The 22,949-nt window shown below is 35.4% G+C and overlaps 3 protein-coding genes across 3 annotated transcripts in view; 1 reads left to right on the top strand and 2 right to left on the bottom strand.

Annotated features, from left to right (window-relative positions):
* LOC116308506 (ufm1-specific protease 2) overlaps positions 1-400 on the bottom strand; it is a 34,929-nt gene extending 34,529 nt beyond the window's left edge. The window contains exon 1 of the mRNA XM_031718943.2: positions 219-400. Within this exon, the coding sequence (XP_031574803.1) occupies positions 219-347 (129 nt within the window). The 5' untranslated portion in view covers positions 348-400. The remainder of the gene's footprint in view (positions 1-218) is intronic.
* A 298-nt stretch (positions 401-698) lies between these two features.
* LOC116308476 (ubiquitin carboxyl-terminal hydrolase 47) lies at positions 699-19,349 on the top strand. Its single transcript, XM_089030974.1, has 34 exons — positions 699-1,174; positions 1,928-2,054; positions 2,812-2,908; positions 3,615-3,693; positions 4,139-4,205; positions 4,761-4,840; positions 5,030-5,089; positions 5,465-5,554; positions 5,672-5,725; positions 6,296-6,337; positions 6,620-6,717; positions 7,674-7,725; positions 7,970-8,185; positions 8,547-8,626; positions 9,075-9,126; positions 9,540-9,616; positions 10,112-10,280; positions 11,553-11,657; positions 12,138-12,236; positions 12,323-12,431; positions 12,508-12,623; positions 12,981-13,100; positions 13,473-13,605; positions 14,085-14,150; positions 14,477-14,568; positions 14,969-15,052; positions 15,271-15,351; positions 15,762-15,880; positions 16,496-16,614; positions 17,059-17,189; positions 17,466-17,513; positions 17,615-17,745; positions 17,878-17,949; positions 18,464-19,349. The coding sequence occupies exons 1-34, from the start codon at positions 812-814 to the stop codon at positions 18,552-18,554; spliced, it is 3,519 nt and encodes a 1,172-aa protein (XP_088887100.1). The 5' UTR covers positions 699-811; the 3' UTR covers positions 18,555-19,349.
* A 720-nt stretch (positions 19,350-20,069) lies between these two features.
* LOC116308480 (blastula protease 10) lies at positions 20,070-22,720 on the bottom strand. The gene is made up of 7 exons (XM_031718907.2): positions 22,574-22,720; positions 22,004-22,171; positions 21,729-21,876; positions 21,259-21,365; positions 21,106-21,177; positions 20,673-20,900; positions 20,070-20,158 (listed from the first exon to the last, which is right to left on the bottom strand). The coding sequence occupies exons 1-6, from the start codon at positions 22,644-22,646 to the stop codon at positions 20,674-20,676; spliced, it is 795 nt and encodes a 264-aa protein (XP_031574767.2). The 5' UTR covers positions 22,647-22,720; the 3' UTR covers positions 20,070-20,158; position 20,673.
* Positions 22,721-22,949: the final 229 nt, after the last annotated feature.

The following is a 22,949-nucleotide window of genomic DNA, read 5'->3' as shown; positions in this document are numbered from 1 at the left end:
CTGCACACAACAAGTGCAAACATGTTTTCTCTTTCAGCAAAGGAAAATTACCAACTCAACTCTGACACTAACTGCTTGGTTTAAGGGAGGGGGGTGGGTCAGGGAGTCATGTGGCCTATTTGTGCAAATCCCCAATCCTTTAAAAAGTATTAACACTGTTAATTTTAGTTCTTTTTTCTGCTGATGATGATGTGACTCCTAGAGCTAGTCTCGCTTACCTTATCATTTACACCATCCACAAGATAGTGATAATAACCATATTTACCATTAACTACACCAACTTCTTTACAACTAAGTGGAAGAGCAATACACTCATGAATGTTGGTTAAAATACTAGGATTATTCATTAAATATTTCAGCTAGAAAAATAATTTTTCTTTCAAGAGAATTTGAAACTCGCTCCAAAAATTTTTTCCAAAAGAAATATGAGCCTTTGGAATAATCGTACAGCGGTAAATAGCTCATTGTCAGGCGCTAATTTAAGCGGGGGAAACAGGCAATAAAGTTCTCATTTAAAAAATAATAATATTTTCTTCAAATCTTAAAATATTTGAAGGAAAATTGCATTACTATTTGGAGAGTTGTAGTATTATCATATTTTGGGTTGATATTTTTGTTTTTCTAATATATAATTGGGAGATTGGTTGATAGAAGGATTAGGAATGTGAGTGCTGTGCCCCCCGGATTTCGGAAGGATTCTCACTAGTGTTCCTCTTGTTTTTTGGATCGGACAAGAACTGGTTATGAAGTTATAAACAACGGCTAAAAATCCACTTCTAATACCTCGCTGCTTGCCATTTTACGGCCTGTAATGGTCATTGACACCTCAAGGACACTAGTGGCGGTCGAAGAAGGCAGTCGCGCCGAAGAACCACTCGTCCTTTGTATCATACAAGATGAAACAACGGTAGACTGGAAAAATGCTAAATATACAGTCAATCTTCCTGCTTCTTCATCTGTTGAGGATTTAATCAATCACGTCTCTAAAGAGGCAAACTACGTGGTCGATTCTTTCCTTCTGGTCTGGACTAACTCGTCGAAGGACGAAGACAAGGAAATCCCACTAAATGGCATCACAGATAAGAGTTTATCGGACTTTGGGCTGGTTGTTGGAGGGAAGAAGAATAAATTCTTGCTTAAAGCTAAAGATGGCGAGGAACCGCGAAAATTGAAGGTAATATCTCCATGTTGATGTACTTAGGTTTAGTAGGACGCCTCCGATTTAATAATTTAAGTTGTCTTAGGTGAAAATTTACCGTGAATTTTAAAAGACAATGGCTAATGGCAAACCATTTTGTCCTCAAAGATGGCGGAGTGGTAAATATCTATGATGGCTGTTGTCCTAAAATAATTTTACGTATGAGCATAAAGTATATTGGTAGTAAATTCATATATTGTTGGTAAAATAATAATTTGGAAGTTATTTGGTTGGATATTTAATGTGCAAGAGTTGGTGAATCTTTTTCGTTTGACAAACAGGAAGTAAATTAAACAGTGTACATTGTACTGCTCCAGAAAACAACGAAGAGAAAGAATGAGAGAGAGAAAATAAGAAAAATTACTCATCACTATTTTACAAGAGGATTTTGACCACTAATTTGATTTCCAAAGGAATACCATAGAATTACACTTACTATTCCTAACCGGAGCGCAATTACTAGGACAATACATTTGGACATCCCATCTTTCAAATAAACCTTTCCCAAATTCGCTTGATGGGTAGCAAAACAATGGTTTCAGGTCAAAATTGAACATGATGAATTAAAAAAATAAAGTTCAGTCTCGACTTCAAACATTTTTTCGTGGTCACCCAAGAAAATTTGGGAAAGGTATATTGTATTGCATTGAAGAATTTGTGCAACGAGTCAATCAATTCTCTATAGTATAATTATAAGCTAAGCATTATTGAATTCTATCAATATCATAGGACGATGGTGATAACACGAATGACACACTAAGTACAATGGTTCCAGAAAGTAATGCTGCTAGCGCATCATCTTATTCTGGGTCATATTACTCTGGGGACTCATACTACACTAGTAAATCTGACACAGGTAATATATGTCATTAGCATATTTTAGACTTATAAAGTTTCTTGTGCTGTGATTGGTCGAGGGGCTGGTGATTCTGAGACAATAATTACTGCTCAAGTGGTGATCATGAGGTTTTTTCAAAGTTACATGTAGAGTGTACGTAATATTATAAGTTTTTTTATAGTACACTCAACAAAATTACTTGACTCTGATTGGTCGAGAGGAGTACAATTATAGCGTTAATTGTACTCCGTAGGAGTACTGAATTAAGTTACTATGGCAACACGGCCAAAACAATGTCAAAACAATTATTTTCTATCATTTTGTACTTAAAAAACATATAAATAAAATTTTAAAGCCGTAAGAACTAATCTTTTTTGTGCATTTCAGTTATGCGAGGGACTGAAAATCGACCGCCAAATAGACAAAGATGAACGGTGTCGCTTCACATTTTTTACTGAAATTTTGTTGAGTGAACTATAAACAAAAAATCGCATGATCTTCTCATACAATTTGGAATTAATAGACACTCATAATGTTTTGAAAGTTCTTTAATTGCATTTGCCTAAAGGCTCGTGCAATTACAAGAACTTTCAAAACATTACTCGTGTCTATTAATTTCCAAATTGTACTCAAGATCATGCGATTTCCTATACTAATCCTGAATTTCGACGTTTTTCTGATAATCAAGTCTAAAATTAAACTAAAACAATAATTGTTTATTATTGTTAAGTTACACTAGAGTGATCAATCAGTTATATATTTCTTTTCCATGTAGGTTTTGTCGGTCTTGTTAACCAGGCTATGACATGTTATCTAAACAGCTTACTCCAAACACTTTACATGACTCCAGAATTCAGAAATGCTATCTACAGGTATTATAAACAGTCCTAATTTAAAGTAATAATGTTCTTGTTTTCCTCTCTCCATAAGAATCAACATGCAATTTGAGTGCAGTAGGAGTAAAGTAGGAGGAAGAGGCCATTACAGGGAGTGATTATTGGAGTAATTGAGTGATGATGATGATATTATCATAGTTGACAATAGTGTCAGACCAATGATGGTGGCGATTCTAGTCACCAGCTTACACCAGCTATGTTGATTGGTTTTACTAGGATAAATAAAATCATTATTATTATCATCATTACTCATTATGATGGTAGTGATGATGATGGTGGAGATCATGATAGGGATGATGATAATATGATAAAAAAATATAATAAGCCTGAAGCGAGATGACGTTTTACCCCCGTCTCTTTACCGTAATAGTTTTTAAAATTCTTTCATATTAAAATTTTTGATTCCTTAGAGAATACAGGAACAATAGTCATAATTAAAGAACAAAAGCAGTTTGAAAAGGATTATGGTCTAGAGAGGGGAAAAACGTCATCTTGCTTCAAGCTTATTATAAATATGTTGGTGATGGTTGATGTTGTTATTGATGATGATGATGATGATGACTACAATGTTGAATACCTTGATGATGATAATGATGGTGGCGATGATTGTTTTTACTATCTTCTGGTTACTTCAGCTTTATTGATACAAAAGTGTCAATGTTTATTTGAATTTTATTTGAAGGTGGGAAGCAACTGGTAGTGAAGAACAAGACATCAAATGCATACCCTCTCAACTACAAAAGCTTTTCTTACTCTTACAAGTAAGATAATCATTATGATGGTCCGTCTTTCCCCCCTTATCCCTCACCCTCAGGGACGGTGTAGAGGGATGAACTGGGGGTTTTAACCTCACCACTTAATATTTAAGTCTATTCGCTACATTATATAATAATTATAAAGATATAAAAATGTAGCGAATAGACTTAAATATTAAGTGGTGAGGTTAAAACCCCCAGTTAGTGCAAATTATTTGCTCTGGTACAGCTTTTTTATTTTATTTTGCTTTGTTTAGTTTTACCATTGAAATACATGTATCCAAAGCTTAAGTTATAAAAGAAGCATCAAAGTACAACAAAGAAAAAAATTAGCAGGGTATTTGTGAAGCAATGATCACCAGGGTATCCATAACAATGGCTGTTCATTATTGTTCAACAGCTGAAGTCTTTCCAGTTTCATTAAATCTTGCATAAACTTTTTTTTAATCAGACTTGTGATAAAAAAGCAATAGAAACAACAGACCTTACGAAAAGTTTTGGTTGGGACAGTAGTGAAGGTAATATTCCTAATCACTAGTAATAATATTAGTTTGTTCATTCGAGGTCTTGTAAACCAGGGCTTAAAATGATGGCCTGTCATCGGATAATGTCTCGTCAGAATTGGAACTTGTCTCCTCAAAAAATCACTTTGCCTTGCTGGTCATTTAGCCAGAAACTTATATGGTAGCTCTTAGCCTTTATTTTAAGCCCGGTAGCAAATAAATTGTAACTTGTCTTCTGAAATCTCTTTTGCTTGTCAGTTAATTTGACCAGTAATGTTTGGCCAGATACAAGGCATGACTGACCATCATTTTAAGCCCCACTCAGTATAGCTGAATTACAGACAGAGTCAATTACATGTGCACGACAACTCATAATTGAAATAAGTACCTTATTTATATACAGCAACTAGTTGTTTATGCACACTATTAAATTTGTTTCCTACTTCAGACCATAACATATCCTTTTTTTGTTGAGAATTCATGGTTCTGACTTCACTTGGTTATTTTTGCCTGTCCCACAAGCTCCAAATTTTATCCATGATTTAAAAAAATTTTTTGACTATTTTCCAGCCTGGCATCAACATGATGTGCAAGAGTTATGCAGAGTTATGTTTGATGCCTTGGAAAGCAAGTTCAAAAGCACTGATCAGGTATTGTGCGTGTATTTGCAGAATGGTTATATTTGCCTCCTAACATCATGCACCTCTCCTCTATCCTATCTTGTCCCTTGAAGCCATTGTATAAAGACTGTAACTATTGTTTTTACCACTGAATAACAATAACTAACTTACATACTTTGGTATTAATTATTATTGGACACTCTCTTTTTTTTCTGTTAGGAGGATCTCATTAACAAACTTTATCAAGGAAAGGTTAAAGATTATGTCAAATGTCTTGAGGTATGGTCTATACAATGCATATTTCATTGAACAGTGAATGACCCTTATTTATTAGAGACCTGGTATGAGTCAATAGACAATGATTCTTAGCCAATCACAATGCAGCAATTAGTAATTTTGCACAGTTACTGAAAAGGTGAATCTATATAAATGTGAAAACCTCACAGTGTACAGTATAATATGATTTAGCCATGGCAGTCCTACTGTACACGTATGTCAAAACATTTTTGGGTTGCTACACAGTCATTGTATGCTAAGTGATTGGCTGAACAAATATTTGCTCTGTACTATGACGGTGGCATTTCATTCTGCAACTTTACCCCACAAATTGTATATTTGATATTTTATGATTATTTACATGTATTTGGTTTTTAGTGTGGCAATGAGAGTGCACGGACAGATACATACCTTGATATCCCACTAGCAATAATGCCATTTGGTGAAAATAGAGCCTTTGGCAGTGTGGTAAGTTTAAAGCTTTGATTGAAATAATCGAATAGCTATCACTTCATATTACACTTTGTCAAGGTCTTATAATGGTTTAATATCAATGTTTTAAGTTGAGTTTTTATCTTGTTGTAGGAAGAATCATTAGAGGCATTTGTGTCTCATGAAACATTGAGTGACAATAACCAGGTAAGATCAGTAGATCATCCCCATCATCATCATCATCAACAGCAGCAGGAACAGAATTTGAATCACTGCCATCTACTGTACTATAATGAATCGCTACCATCTACTGTAATATATGTACCTCTCTCGTTTTCTCACTGGACTCTGAAGATGATTTCCTCTCAGGTTGTTGAAACGTCAGTCACCACCAACGACAATCTTTCTCAAGACTTCACTCATCCGGACGATCACACTTCACAACAAACTGTCAGTCACCACCAACAACAGTGTTTCTCAAGACTTCACTCACCCGGACGATCACACTTCACAACAAACTGTCAGTCACCACCAACAACAGTCTTTCTCTAGACTACACTCACCTGGAACATTACACTTCACAACAAACTGTCAGTCACCACCAACAACAGTCTTTCTCAAGACTACACTCACCCGGACGATCACATTTCACACCAAACCTCAACACCTGGGTTCATTACCATTTACTCTTGTACTGCATGTATAACAAATCACTACCATCATCACTGATTTCTGATATTGTCCCAATTCATTTCCTACTCTCTTCTTGTCTTATAGTACTTCTGTGAAAAGTGCAACAAAAAATGTGATGCTCACAAGGTTAGTACACATGTGTAAATATTACTCACTTTCGTTTTAAGGGTGTAAGAGCTTGCTTAACCTCTAAGGTTGTTCTCTTGCACCCCCCACAATATTTGTAACTTATTCAATTTATGTATGTATATATTTTTTGTGGAAATAAAAACTGTTGTAACTGTTGTAACATATACCTACAATAGGTGACGTCAGCGCAAACTTTGCTATACACTGTATTATGTAAATAGAATATACTCAAGTGTGTACTTAATCCAGGATGACTAATTCCTTCTCTATTTATTTTAGGGTCTCAAATTCTTATCCTTTCCTTACCTGCTGACGATCCAACTCAAAAGATTTGCTTTTGATTACAACACTCTACATCGAATCAAACTCAATGACAGGTTGGCATAACCATGAATAATAAATTATTGTTTGCCCACAGTTCGTTATAACAGTCAATATGATTGCATATCTTATTATTAAGACTGTGTTTAGATAAAGACAAAAAGCCCATTAATTTAGGTTGGTATTTATACATGAATTATTGTTGGCCAATGGTCATAACAGTGTCTACATGTATGTACTGTAGATAATATTTTTAAGAATAAGACTGTGCTTGAATAAAGATACTGTAAAAAGTGCATTAATTTAGGTTGGTATTTATACATGAATTATTGTTGGCCAATGGTCATAACAGTGTCTACATGTATGTACTGTAGATGATATTTTTAAGAATAACACTGTGTTTAAATAAAATTAAAACACTCATTAATAATTCATAAGCTTATGGTCCAATTGGAGCAACCATACACGTCACGTGCATGAACCTTTATACCCGATAAAGTCCTCTTCATTAGTATTCAAGTGATTTTATATAAAGACACATGTGTCTTTATATAAAGACACATGTGATCTTTATATAAAGACCACTCGAATGCTATGAGGATGACTTCATCAGGGATGAAGTATGCATCCAAGTTTAGATGAAGACATAGAGCTTCATCAAGGTCATAGTCAACCCTAATGATCTTTGACTAACGTGCCTGTCTTTGCCTTGGCACACAATATCCAACGTGTGGGAGCTTCTATTGAATCTGGTTGCGCATGCCCGTGACGTCAAATCTCTATCGAAGTATAAGAATCCATGTTCGTGACGTGTATGGTGGCTCCAGTTGAACCAAAATCTTATAAATTGTTCATGAGTGTTTTAAGCAGTTCAAAAAATTCGTAGATCGTGTTTTATCAGGTATAAAAGCACTCGGCTACGCCTCTTGCTTTTATACCTGATAAAACACTTCTACTCGTTTATTAAACACTACATAAATTATTTAATACATATTAACCTTCTTCTCAACAGGATGACATTTCCAAAGTTTCTCAACTTGAACCAGTTCATTGATGACCGAGAGGTAAACTCATACCTTTTTTTAATAAAGATTATTGATATTATCATTTTATACTCATATTCACAAAGATCAAAGGGCAGGAAACTTTTTCTTTTCATAATCTTTGTTTTAGTATTATCTTAACTTGTAACATGTTAACTTTATTTTTATCTGATGAATAAAGGCATTATTATTATTATTATTATTATTATTATTATTATTATTATTACATAACTTATCAAGCCCTACTTTGTATTCTCTATTGCAGAGCTCTGGCGATGACGAGCAGAGCGTGAAAGGGGATTCCCCAAGCAGTACAGAAACAGATAGCGGCGTAAGTGAAGGATATTCAGATAATGGCATATTGACTGAAGATGAAGAAATTGGAGCTGCTGGTAATGGAGATAATCAAAGAGATGATCAGTCTGATGAACAAGAAGAAGGTGCTGTAGGGGACCAAAAACCAAGTTCTGAGGAACACAAGGTGTGCATTGTTCAAACTGTATTTTACTTTGGTTCTTCTTTAATGTGATTTAATTCTTGTATAATGTACATGACTATAAATAATTTTTACCATCATGATCATCATAATCACCATCATCATCATCTTTACAATCATCACCATCACCATCATTATCATCACCATCATCATCACCATCATCATTATCATCATTATCATCATCATCACCATTATATCAACTTCATCTTCATCATCATTGCCATCATCGTCACCATCATCACCATCATCATTTTTTTTTTAAATTTTTATTATCTAGATATACAGTGTATTATATAATAGTATAATGATTATATATACTTACACCAATTCCTGTATATATTTTCAGGGTCCATATGTTTATGAATTGTTTTCCATCATGATTCACTCTGGAAGTGCCAATGGTGGACATTACTATGCATATATCAAGTATGTACATGATATGTCAGAGTTTTGTTGATGCTTGTCATGATACAATGAATTATATATTCCATTTTTATTTTTGCTCTCATTGGTTTCTTTTGTCTTATTCTATCATATATACACTCCTTTCTACCACTTCTTTCTCTTTTACTCCGACGAAGGACTAGCGTCCGAAACGTCAGTTTTTTCATATTTTAACAGTGTATAATTTACCTTTTCATCATTACTGTTTCATAAGAAACACCGACGCCGCTCACACTAGTTTTTAGCTAGTTATATCTATCTATATATTCCACTGACAGTGAAAACAATGCTATCTCACTCAACTGCACTCATTTTCACTTAATGATTCTATTCAATAGACTTCTTTACTTTACTCTGGGTGTCATCTAATGGGCCTACTGTATGTATCACAGTCCTATTAATTATCCTAAACCATATGTTTGATTGACAGGTCTCTAGATGACGGATGCTGGTACTGTTTTAATGATCAAAGTGTCACAAGAGTAAGTAATTCATCTTAAAGTGTTTGACTCACTGTCATCTTATTTCCATACCACATTATTATGTATTCCCTTGAGATTTGCTTCAAGACCAATGTAACCAGCCCATAAGACTTCTACAAAGCTATATTTGGAGTGGTCTTGATTATTCTCATGTATATGTTTTTGTTTGTTTGCTTGTGAATTTGTTTGTTTGTCCATTTGTTTGTAATGTCCATTTGTATTTGTTTGTTTCTTCCTTTCTCTATTTGTTTTTTTGTTGTTTTTTTTGTCTGTTTGTTCGTATGTCTGTCTACAGGTCTGTCTGTTTATTTTGTTTGTCCATTTGTTTGTCCGTCTGTTTGTTTGTTTGAGTCCAGTTAACTGTCATTTAATAATAAGTCATATCATATTGTATGGTACTTATTTCTAACCAGGTTGGCGATGAAGAAATTGAACGAACCTATGGAGGTTCAGAATATCCCAAAGGCTACTATTCTTCCATTTACTCAAGGTAAATATGCAGCTCATGGATAGGAAACACAGAGTACTTTTTCTCTTGGAAACTCATGTGCCACTTTGCTTTAAAGCAGACAGGAATTGGCAGAACACAAGAGATGTGTTAGGGAAAGCACAACTCATAGCAGCACGCTTATTAACACTTTTTGAGAGTGTTCTACTAAGTGCTTTATAACTACACAGATAGATAGACTGCACAGCAAGCAAGGTTTTTATTTCTTTTATAAAATACAAATTTGAGTAACCATTATTTTGAACACAAATGACAATAGAAAGTTCGTGTGGGTGCTGTGTGCTGTGTGCTCTCATAAATAATGTACTCCCATCCAATCAGAGTGCGATATTCATAACAATTGATTAATAATAAATTTCAGTCAAAATTTTGCAAATATTTAATGAGATTAGAAATCAAGTACAAGGGTCCAATTATTTCTTCGCCGATCATAATAGTAAATACTTGTTGATGTATCTTACTCTGTTGTACTGGTAGTTCTACGAATGCATACATGTTACAGTACAGACAAGTAGCCCCTCAGAGAAACAAGAAATTCATGGAAGTAAACGAGATGCCCCCACACATTGTCAGGCTGTCAAATGCAATTAAAAACCACGAAGAAGTGGAGAGACAGAGAAAAGAAGTTGACAAGAATACTTGCAAGGTAGGGTAACAAGCTTTTTACTGTTTAATTTAATTTATTTTTTTATTATTTATTATGCTCATGGCGTCGGGAGGTTAGGATGTGTCTGTCTTCTAGCTCTCGGTTGCTCTTTACTTTTTCTGTCGTTAATTGACAATGAAAGGAAATGTCAAGGAAAGGAAAACAAACGAAATGGACAGAGGGAATGAACAGAGATGTTTTAGAATGCAAGGAAAGAGCATCCGAAATAATATCTTCGAAGGATCCACCGCTTAACGAAAATGGCAGAAAGAAAGGCTGCATTCAAATAATGATGGAGCTATGGGAAAAGAAAGGCTATGGAAGCCTTGGTTTAACTGGCCAAAACCTGAGAGATCAAGCCTCAAGACTGCAAAACACACAGAATTGCTCTAATATGACAATTTTAACACAAGAAACTGAAAAAAATATCGAACAAAATGAGGACGAACATGCAACTAATCAACCAAGACTGACACCGAATTTGCATACTAGTGTATTGCAATCCCCTGAGGCATCTCTTGACAAGGAAGGAAAAACCTCAAGCAAAATTCAACCAAATCTACCTGACTTTGATGTGCTTCCCTCTAAAATAAAAGAGAAAAGTTGGGGGACCATAACTCAACAACAGCTCTGTAAAGAAATCCAGGACATCTACGATGAAATTGTTCATTTTAAACGAAATATCTTCAATATACCATCAGGTAAAGCAGGCAAGAATTTCATAACCGAATTGACATACTGGCTAAAGCAATCGATAAATAAGTAATTCCTACAAATGTCATAATATTTGTTATCTTATAATCATATTCTCTTTTTTATCGTTTTATAATTATATCAATATTCATATTACATGTTAGTTTATTATTCCATAAAGGCTTTATAGTTTTTATTATTATTATTTATTATTATTATTATTATTATTATTATTATTATTATATGTTTATTTCAACTTCGGACATTTTTGCTACATGAATACAGAATATTGCGGGCATGAATTGTCTAAGCAATTATTATTATTATTATTATCATTATTATCATTATTATTATTATCATTATTATTATTATCATTATTATTATTATCATTATTATTATTATCATTATTATTATTATCATTATTATTATTATTATCATTATTATTATTATTATTATTATAAAAGGCTAAGAATTTTCTTAAATAAATATTGTTTAAATTCTTTTAGAATCTGACTGGTTGAAAATGTTGAAAATGATTTTATTTTTATTAAAGCACTCTTTGTATCATTATTTTCCCAGATCAAAGTGTTCTATGATCATCCACTGTTAAGGAAGGTTCTGGAAAGGAAACTTAAAGTCCACAAGGACAAAACATTAAGTGAAGCAGTCTGCATAGCAAGTAAAGTAAGGACATGAAAACCAAGCTAAATTTTAGTTACTGACTTTGTTTTATTTATTGGATGTAGAGTGCTAGCGCTCATTCTGTCACAATGGTGCTACAGTAATTTTATTTTGCCCTAAACATTGTAGTACGAAACAGTGACATGTCTATTGACAATTTTGTTATGTGTTATTAGTGCTGTTTAGTACGAATTAGTACTAATTAATCTAGTACTGTTTCACAGATATAGTGCATTGCTTAAAGTAACAGCTGGTCATGGGACACTGTTTGACAAGACCTGAAACTTGTCTGGTGAAATTGTTGCCTTGCCGGTCATTTTGACCGGTAATCTTTAAGCTAGAAATTTGACCAAGCTAAAACTAACTTGGCCAGTAATTGTGACTGGCAACTGTCCAGCCGTTATCTTAAGTCCTGTAATGGTTGCACTCTAGTTGGTGTACATATACATTTACAATGTAGTTAAAATGACAACCTTTCTCTAGTTGTTTTCAGTTGATTTTGAATATCCTAAAGAACAGTGTAGACTGGTGAAATACGATGAATATCATGAAGCCATAGAGAAGTCCTTCGAGGGTGAAGAGGTAAACTATCAAATAAATTCCCATTCACATTATTCTATTCATTTTTTCCCATTTATTTAGTTATTCATCTTTTTCTTCTATTCAAGGACACACCAATGGGCGTTCTCTTAGGAGGAGTAAAGTCTTCCTACATGCTTGAACTCTTATTAGAAACAAGAAAACCTGATGAAACCTTTCCTGTATATAAACCTGGAGGTAACCACCCTCAGTGCTCATAGTGTTCTCTTTAGTAAGGGTTGTATGTGCTAACAATGTGTTCATGAATCTACAGGAATAACATTGAAGGTCCATAATGTTGACCTAGAAGATGAAAAGGTACATCCTGTAGTTAATGTTCGAGTGTACATGAATAGCACGTTAAAGGAAATCAAGGAAACTATAGGAAAGGTAAGAAATGCAAGAGGCAACAAGGAAATCTTTGAAAAATTTTCTTCTTTTTAGCTTTCTTCCTTCCTTCCTTCCTTCCTTCCTCCCTTCCTGCCTCCCTTCCTGTCTTCCTGCCTTCCTTCCTGCCTTCCTTCCTGCCTCCCTTCCTGCCTCCCTTCCTGCCTTCATTCCTGCCTTCCTTCCTGCCTTCCTTCCTGCCTCCCTTCCTGCCTCCCTTCCTCCCTTCCTTCCTTTCTTTCTTTCTTCCGTTTTCTTTGTCTTTCTTTCTTTCACACAGTCTACCCCTTTTTCATCTGAGCTATCAATCCCTTCATTAATTCCATCATATATTTATTATTTTATCTTACTTTTTTCTAGAAACTTGGAATATCGTCAGAGAAAATGCGAATCATATCAGAAGCCTCTCAATACGAGCTAAAGATCCTTGATAGTCCAAATAAAGAACTGAAAGACATGGGGTTCTTCAAGTCTGCAAAAGTAAGAATTAGAATCAGAAACAAAGGGGTGTAAATCAATGTAATAAAATAAATAGATGAATTGGTACAAAGTGAATAAATGGGATAAAATAAATAGATGAATTGGTACAAAGTGAATAAATGGGATAAAATAAATAGATGAATTGGTACAAAGTGAATAAATGGGATAAAATAAATAGATGAATTGGTACAAAGTGAATAAATAGGATAAAATAAATAGATGAATTGGTACAAAGTGAATAAATGGGATGAATTTAAATAAGAGGAAAAACTGCAACTATAAAATGAATAAAAGATGCGACAATTTGACAAATCATTAATGCCGGAGAGTTATAGTATTATTTGGTAATTTTTAACCGTTTTTATCTTTCAGTTGTTTGTGGAGAGTTCGGGCTCAGAAGAAGGCCTGTTGTTTTCCGACTCTAAATTCTACAAAGTATTAGATTGTCATCAACACACGGTAAAGTTGTGCGTTACCTTACCTGATCCTACTACAAAACCTGCAAGTGAGTTATCCTTCTCCTTCTCCTTCTCCTTCTCCTTCTCCTTCTCCTTCTCCTTCTCCTACTCCTACTCCTACTCCTACTCCTTCTCCTTCTCCTACTCCTACTCCTACTCCTACTCCTTCTCCTACTCCTTCTCCTACTCCTACTCCTACTCCTACTCCTACTCCTACTCCTACTCCTACTCCTACTCCTACTCCTACTCCTACTCCTACTCCTCCTTTTCCCAAGGGTGGATTCAGCCAAAATTTTGGGGGGGGGGGGGGGGCGCTAGTTGAGTTTCTTCCGTCAACACAACGGAAAACAATAAATAGAGCATCTGATTCTTCAGTTTTGTTTCGTTTTTTTTTTTCTACTGAAGGGGGGCTTCAGCCCCCTTTGCCCCTCCCCCCTGGATCCGCCCTTGTCTCCTTCTCCTTCTCCTCAGTCTTTCTCCTTCTCACCAAATTAACCAGTTTTGTCATGTCATTATTGCCTACCAGATGATGAACTTTCACTACATGTGTTTGAAGATCCCAAAGAAGTTGTTTCAACAGTAAACGATAAAGGTATATTACTTACACGTCATGGCATCTTGCTTAGCTGCGTCTTATGATAGATCCCTTGGCCTTGTGAGTAATGTTTTCTCATTTCAGACCACGTGTCATTCTCTTTAGTATAAGATTCTTTGTTTGAAGTGCATTCATATTCATGTGTCTTGTCATGTGCAACTGTTAAACAAAGAAATGATACTCAAGGAAATGTCACTTGGTCTGAATTGGAAAACATTACACCCAAGGTACAGAACTATTGCAACCTTTAAACAAAGGAATGATACTCAAGGAAATGTGACTTGGTAAACAGTTCTATTCTCCATTCTCTTCTTCGTCTTCAGAACAAGATATTTACGTGGACAAACGGATAACATTGTCTGAACTCAAAGAGAAGCTCGTTCCTCTTGTCGACTGTGATCCAGATTTCTTTAGGGTTGGTATACTAAAACAAACGTCTTGCTGCAGAAATCAGCGTCACAACTGGAACCAAAACTCCCTATTACTAACTCTTGTATTTCGTTCACTTTGAGAAAATAGACAAAGGAATTGTCCCTAGCCCTAATTTCACCCCATCTTTAATTTAACGGCCTGGGCCCGGCTGTACCAAGGGTGTATCTGATGGATAATCCTTATCCAGTGGATAAGAAGATATGAACTTATCCACATGAAATATGCGCGTTATAAATATTATTATATTAAGTCGATGCTGTTATCCAATAAATGTATCCATAGGGTAAGATATAGTTTGTTGCGCTGTTGTTCCCATAAATCTCTTCAGGTCGTTAAAGCGTTTTCACATATTTTTAACATTTTGTACACATGTTTTGTCTCAGGTTTACAGAGTTTATTCTAACAACCAGGAAATCGAATTGACACGTTTGAACGACACGTTAAATAATTTCATTGATGAGACTAAGGTAATGTGCGGTGCGGTGCGGCGCGGTGCGGTGCGGCGCGGCGCGGCGCGGTGCGGTGCGGTGCGGCGCGGTGCTGTGCTGTGCTGTGCTGTGCTGTGCTGTGCTGTGCTGTGCTGTGCTGTGCTGTGCTGTGCTGTGCTGTGCTGTGCTGTGCTGTTGCTTCTGCTTTCATGAATGGTTTTGTTAACAAACTTAATAAACTTTTTTGTGTGTTTTAGATTGTTGTAAAATATGGTCGCGCTTTGAAAACAGGCGAATGTCACATCAAGATATACTTACTAAAACCAAATGATTCAGAGGTAACTGTGATAGCGACTATTTAGCATGACTGTGGCGACCAATTTGAATAACTATTGTTCTGCACCGACTAGCGACTGACTAGCATCGTGTTCACGTGGAAACATAAAAACGTTTTCAATAGCTATTTAAATTGGTCGCCCTATTGCGATTCGGTGTATAGGAAGAGTTGGATCATAGATGCACGATAAGCCACACAAAAAATGAAGTGCGCTATCTAAAGCCTAATAGTTTTTACTGCTCGAGCATGCGCAGTATGATTGAGAGTGGACTGGGTCAATTATGCACATTGTTTTATCGTGCGCACGCGCATTCTGTCCAATAATAACCACTGGCAAATGATATTGTCAAGCCAGATGTACGATATTTGGATAGTCTTGTGTAGTGCTAATCTCTTGTATTGGTTCTGTAGGAGTACATCAAGTATCTGTTTGACTGGGTTGTCGTTAAAGGAATGAATGTCAAAAAATGTAAAGAATTAATACAACCTGAACTTAGAAAACGATTCGACATCCAAACGCCTGTACAAAAGTAAGTGTGGAAGCTATCGCAGAATAAAAGCAGTGTTAATAGTAACCATGACACTAGAGAGAAGGAATTTAACCCGTGAAATAAAAATTGTTAGTCAACGTGTAAATAGTCAAATAGACACAAAAGAAAAGAATGGAATTAGGGTCTACTAAAGTGTATTGACATGACCGACATGATAATTTTTTTTTTTTAAATTTAAAACATAAATACAATCTTGAATATAATATAAATAACAATTATTACTAATACAAATATATATCTAAGAGCAAAATTATCAGAGTCAATTAATATCGTACAATAACAGTATGATATGAAAACATTATTTTAAAATCTGTAATATAAATATAACTGTGATATCTAAAAAACTAAGTAAAAATAGGCAAAATTCTAATGAATGATATATAGTATAAATCTTCTATAAAACATTAATTAATAATAACCTACAACTAATTATAACACTAAAGTGTATTAGTTTAATATCTATTTCACGTGTTTAATGACTTCACTCCAATGCTGACTTTACTTTTGGAAGATAATAACGAAGATGGTGATAATTAGAAGTAAAAAGATTTACTTATGAAGATCTAAAGTTATAATACCATTGCTTTTATTAAGTTTACGTTTACGAAAGAAAACGTGGAAGAACCCCGGCACCGTGTACGTGGACAGCCAGACGTTTGATGAGGATATTTCAATTTATGCCAACTTTGAGGTGTTCGTAGAAGAACTAAGCGGTAAGAATGCAATGGTTATGCATGTTGTTTCCGTTAATCTTATTCCTCAAAAGCTTTTTCTTTCCTTTCCTTTCCTTTCCTTTCCTTTCCTTTTCTTTTCTTTTCTTTTCTTTTCTTTTCTTTTCTTTTCTTTTCTTTTTTTTTTTTTTTTTTTTTTTTTTTTTGATATCAATGCATCATCATTATTATCATCATTTTTTTAAATTATGTTTTAAATTAATTTTTTTTTCGTTAATCTTATTCCTCAAAAATCTTTTTCTTTTTCTTTCTTTCTTTCTTTCTTTTTTTTTTTTTTTTTTTTTTTTTTTTTTTGTGTTAATAATAATATTAATGCATCATCATTATTATCATCATCATTCTTTTTAATTATTTAATTTTTTTTTTTTTTGTCGTAAAAAAAAAATGTAATGATCATCTTATCGACTGATCTTGTTTTGTTGACAGGTCCCGAACGAATAACGAGCACTCGACTATTATCCGTCTATACATGTCATTGGAGACCATCAAGCCTCACATTTGATCCTCTTCAAGAAATTATTTTATCTGATTGCACAGGAGACGAACTAAAAGAAGAGGTGAAGTTTTATTTCATTCGTAACATTATTCCTATTTTGATAATTACTAAACTAACACAGCTTTATCTGTGTTTTTGGCACCTGTCAATCAAATTATTACCAACTCAAATATTTTTTGATTGACAGAAGCCAAAAACACAGAGGTCTTGAATCATAGCTAGTTTTCTGGCTAGCATAATTATGAAAACGGGTGTAAAAATGCTCAAGTGTTGACACTTGAAAGCCCAATTTTCCCAGTTTTTCGTTGTCAACTTCTTTTTTTCGTTACTTTTTCAGATTTCAAAACTCAGTAATATTTCTCTAGAAAACCTCGATTTTGCGAAAGTAAGAGTTCTTTGGTCTTCAAATGATGATTTTATTTATTTTTTCTTTATTTCTTTTTCATTCCCCTTTAATTATTTTATTTATCTTGCATTGAATTGCAGGGTCGTGGCCCCTTTCCTTGTACAACATCTGTACTGGAAATTGATAAAACTTTAGACTGGAATCCAAAAACAACCTCATTGCGTACCAGTCCTCTTTATATCACCGATGATGGCGCTGTTATATACTACCGGTAAGAGACTGAACTCCATTTGTTTCTTTTAATCGTTTTGCTTTAATACGCGTTTTTTCCTGGAATTTTAAATTGTAAAGTGTTACTTGAAATCTTCTTTGCTTAAATTATTTTTGACTGTGTTTTCTTTAGAGATAAAACAGAGGAAATGATGGAAATAAGCGAAGAAAAGAAACAAGAAATTTTGAAAAAAGAAAATGCAAAGTATGAGTAACAACAATCCATCCCATATATCTATCTATCCACCCATCAATCCAGCCATTCATCCATCCATCCATCCATCCATCCATCCATCCATCCATCCATCCATCCATCCATCCATCCATCCAGCCAGCCGTCCGTCCCTCCATCCATCCATCCATCCATCCATCCATCCATCCACCCATCCATCCAACCATCCAGCCACCCATTCATCCATCCATCCATCCACCCATCCATCCATCCATCCATCCATCCATCCATCCATCCATCCATCCATCCATCCATCCATCCATCCATTATCCATCTATCTATCCCATTCGTCCATCCATTCATTTATTTATCCATCCATCCATCCAGCCACCCACCCACTCACCTATCCACCCATCCATCCATCCATTCATCCATCCACCCACCCATCCATCCATCCTTAATCTGGTCACAACTATCCATTTCTCCATTCAAAGTTACTTAAAACCCCATCTTTACTCTAAGAATATATTATATTTTATCCTCACAGGACAAGCACGACGGCGCCAAAAACTGTGGCATTCACCTACAAAGAGAAAGCGCTCAAGATATACAAAGACGGCGTAAAACCTGTCTTATGAGGGAAGCACACTAAACCTTCCCCTCAATTCAATCATTTCCAACTAATATTGTCTAATGATTATTACAATTTCAGCTTTCCACAGGGTTCCCAACCCTTAAAATATAAAACGCCAATTTTTTGTGCAATTTTGAAATAGATTTTATTAAGAATTTGGAACTTCCGTTAGCCGCTAGGCGCGGTCAGAAGATGTAGTTGCCTGCTTGAAGTTCATCAGTAGGGGAAAAAAACAACAACAAGACGTGGCTAAGAGAAGCTGAGATTTACTGATGGTTAGATGACTTCAGCTCGTATCGGAGTTGGTTGCTTAGCTACGTAAGGGGTTTCTCCGAGCTGGCTTTCAGCTTTAGTGCAGATACTAGAAGCAAAGACCAATGAAGTACTGTGACACAGAGGCTTTTAAAGAGAGTAATGGTGCCATTGTCATCGTCCCGAAAGAATTCCTACAGCACTGGCCAGAAAACCATTTATATGCCACTGCACTTGTGAAGAAAAATGACGACCCAATCCAACTATATTCTGTCTTTTTGCACCTCTTTTAAATTTATAAATCAGTCTGACCGAAAAGTTTTTTCTCTGTCATCTCACTTGATATCCTAAGCTTCGCTGTGATTGAGCTAAGATCACGCGACTATATTTGCCATGGGAACCCTGTGTTATTCTTTCACAAGCTTCGTCTTCGCTGGTGAATCAAAAACACAAGTAAATATTTTGCGCACGTGCTAAATCACTAAAATAATTATTAATCTTTTTGTACTTTGCTATAACAGATTTACATGTAAAAATTGTCATATTGGTTATTTTTCTATTTGGTATGTTAAATATTCACTCATAGGATTATAAAATTATTCAATGTCTCCTATAAATAGCTAACGAAAACCACGTTTTTTTAATGTATTCATACCTTGAAAAACCCTTCCCTCCAAGGTTTTTATTTGTTCACCACAAGGAATCCAATTTTTTTTCTTTCCGTACTTAAACAGTAATTAAGTTTGAGCACAATCGAAGCTTTTTTGTTCAAAAACGAAAAAGTACGAAAACCGGTTTCGATTTCGCTCGTTTTTAGCTAATACAATGGCACAAGAAAGTTTGAAAACATGCCATAATTTTCCATTCACAAAATCTCGTACTTAGAGAGCACGTTCCTCTTTGTCAGCGACGAGTGATGTTTCTCGGTGCTGAACAAGAGAAACGTGGGTACTGGGTACGAGATTGTCCGTTCGCAGTAGTACATCAAAACAAACTTGGGCTCCCTGTGGATTCATTTGGGTTCGAATGACTGGGTATGTAACTCGATCTGCGACGAATAACAATGAAATAGCCGCCATGTTGGATGATCTAACAAGAGATGCTTTGCATAGTCAACCAACATGGCGGCTATGACGTAACATGGACCCCAAAGGAAAACATGCTAAACTCGGATTAAAACAACCGAAGTTATGACTCATTCTGATCTCTGGTATTAACGCTTAAAACATTTGGTAAATTTTTACAAAGTAAAAATGAAGACTTAAAATGCAGCACAAAATATTAATTTTATTGCTTCCAAGTAATATGTGTCTGGGAAATTCAAAGGCCGTTTCGTGAGTCTAACTCTTGATTGACCTAAAAAATATAGAAAGTACTCTGTAACCGTATGTTTATGAAATAATCCCAGTACAATTGAGTTAAGATCTTTTGCATGAAAATATAAACATATTGTCAGTATAGACCAAATTCAAAACTCGCACCGATGTGAGGCTTAAGTTGTGAACAAAGGGATCTGGCGTGACTCAAAGTAATCTGGCGTGATTCAAACGTCACGAATCACGCCAGATTCCTTTGTTCACAACTTAAGCCTCACATCGGTGAGAGTTTTGAATTTGGTCTATTAGACATTACGAATTTGAGGAAAAGACTGGGTCGAGTTGGCATTGCAGAGGCGCCATCTTGGAAATATGTCCACGAAAACAGTTCCATGTTGCACTGCAATGCTAACTCGACGCTGTGTTTTTTGAAGTATTGAAAATAATTGCAAGTATGATTTTTGATAGATGATAGATCAGTTTTTACTGTTGAATTTCCCTACCCTACCCTTGACCGTATTTACGTCAATTTAGCGAATAACCAGTCTGTTAACCTTATTTGGCATTGCAGTTGTAGAACATGTTCATCTGCTTGACGTCAAGAGGACTGAGGTGAGACCGCTGACCGATAGAAGCACCGGACTTCTTCACCTTGATAGTGGTCTGCCAGGGCCATTTTGCAAAGTCCCTTTTCCCGTAGTGCATAATGGATCCATAATCATATGGTACCCCTAGACTGTCAATTGTTCCGTGACCGTACTTTTTAAAGTTATGCTTGTTTTCTGCGGGGAAAAAGTTCGAGAAAAGGAATGATCATTCGCAAACGATTTCGTGACAGTGTCACCGCTAAAAATGACATCCGTTAAGCCAATCAGATTGCAGGATTATTACAGTTCGGCCAATCATTAAGTTAGTACACAGTCGCGCACATTTGATCAACTTGTCACAACTTCTGATGAGTTTGAAGAAGAGAAAATGTTGACCTACTTTCTTTAATGTTGTCCCAAACGATTTCAACGTAGTTATCACGATCGGGTCGGCTTTGCTCATGATAAAAACCTGTTGGAAAAGAAAAGATTGGCCGGTGAATAAACCATTCCTTGGTGACTCTTGAAAATATACACCTGTGTCATACTGTACCTAATGCGTGTCCTATCTCATGGACAGCTATTCCATGAGTAAAACAGAAGCTACCAAGCGATATCTTTTGCTTTCCATGTCCTAAACATCCGACATAAGACCAACAGCTGAAACAAAATGCACAGATTAGTCTCGGAGCCGATATAGTTTTGTGTGTGAAAGGGCTGCATTCGTCAAGGAAAAATAACATCATTTTACATTACAAAAAAAATTTATGAATTAGAGAATTTTAAAACATTAACTTAAAAATGGTAAAACACTGACCGTCATGGTAACAGTTACCATGGATACTGTTGCCATTGATACTATAGCTCATTTGCATTTTAGGATGGTTGATGTCATTGCGCATTACTAATGGCAATTGGCAGTGGTGCAACAGTATGGGGAACATGAATGTCATTGCTAAGGATTTTTACCATGGTTACTGTTGTCATGTGTATTGTTGCTAAGATACCACGCATGTCTCTTACCCTTCACCGGAAAAAAATTCAATATAATTCTTCTGGTTGGTCCTAGGTACAAATCGTATGCAAGTTTTTTGTTCCCATTCTTTAATAGCATTGTATATGGCTCTTTCTGTTGGTCCTTTAATCCCCAAAGCATTCAGAAACTTATTTTCTAAAAACAATTCGAACATAGATAGTTAATTAGATGTTGTTATTAAAGGTGATGGTGGTCAATATAGTACATATAGTGATGATAGTAAATGATAGTAAGGGCGTTATGTGGTGATAACTATACTTACTGACACTTTTATCCAGTACATATGGTACTACTCCATTAGGCCAGCGTCTGTTCTTGATCAGAGAACGTGCTCCACCGGCTTGACTAGGGTCCCTTCCTTCCTCGGCGGCCTTGATTTCATCTTTAGTAAACATCATATCACCTTCGAATAACTCGTAACCAGGTTGAGCTACAGCAATTTAATATGAGAGTTATTAAATACAATTCAAAAAATTAAAATTCAAAAAGTTGTTTTTATTTCAATATTTTTCGTAGCGAATCTTCTCTTTTGAATTCTTGAATTCATTACTAGCTTGATTATTCGCTTTGCAACTCCTTTCCCTCTTTTCTACCTTCCTACTTTCCTCTCTCTCTCTCTCTCTCTTTCGTGATCAACCATGCATTCATTCACTTTCATTCATTCTGGTTCGTTCGTTCGTTCGTTCAATCGTTCGTTCGTTCGTTTGTTTGTTTGTTCGTTCGTTCGTTCGTTCAGTCATCCATTCCTCTTATGTTGAATTCCACACAAGTTTTGCTCAACGTAATAGATTAAAAGAATGCGTTGTCATAAAACAACAGTCTAACATCGCACCTTGCTCTTTAGCGGCCGGTTTGGCCATCGCACAAGCAACCATCAGCGCTACAATCATTAGAATTCTCGCCATTTCTGCACACAAGATACGATCCCAATAAAACCGGTAGTATCTCTTCAGGCAGGACTCGTTGCAAGACTGACCCAGAAAACCTCACTGATTGCTTTTTTTACAGTGACTTACAATCGCGCGCATTTGTTTGTACACATTGTGATGATCAGTGTTTCAGCTGATTTGAACTCTACCCTCTGTACAAACGTCTTTTCTTTCATAGTCTATTCATTGAATACATCAAGCAAACAAGTATGACACAGGTCTTTCAATAACTGTTGTTTTATGAGTCAAGTGATATTTGCCTTGATGCTCGGTGTTCAT

The sequence above is a fragment of the Actinia tenebrosa genome, unplaced genomic scaffold, assembly GCF_029948245.1.
Source record: "Actinia tenebrosa isolate PJP-AT-01 unplaced genomic scaffold, QUT_ActTen_1.0 PGA_scaffold16__25_contigs__length_10494907, whole genome shotgun sequence".
NCBI lineage: Eukaryota > Metazoa > Cnidaria > Anthozoa > Actiniaria > Actiniidae > Actinia > Actinia tenebrosa.
The sequence above is the reverse complement of the archived record's forward strand: the minus strand, read 5'-3'. Positions and strand labels throughout refer to the sequence as shown.

Excerpts from the sequence above, each read along its gene's own strand:
- LOC116308480 (XM_031718907.2), bottom strand. The coding sequence starts at position 22,646 with ATGGCGAGAATTCTAATGATTGTAGCGCTGATGGTTGCTTGTGCGATG. Across the intron at positions 22,172-22,573 it reads ACCGGCCGCTAAAGAGCAAG|CTCAACCTGGTTACGAGTTA; the intron begins GTGCGATGTTAG and ends AAATTGCTGTAG. Across the intron at positions 20,901-21,105 it reads TTGGGACAACATTAAAGAAA|AAAACAAGCATAACTTTAAA; the intron begins GTAGGTCAACAT and ends TTTTCCCCGCAG.
- LOC116308476 (XM_089030974.1), top strand. The coding sequence starts at position 812 with ATGGTCATTGACACCTCAAGGACACTAGTGGCGGTCGAAGAAGGCAGT. Across the intron at positions 2,909-3,614 it reads TTCAGAAATGCTATCTACAG|GTGGGAAGCAACTGGTAGTG; the intron begins GTATTATAAACA and ends TTTTATTTGAAG. Across the intron at positions 9,617-10,111 it reads TATTCTTCCATTTACTCAAG|TTCTACGAATGCATACATGT; the intron begins GTAAATATGCAG and ends TTGTACTGGTAG.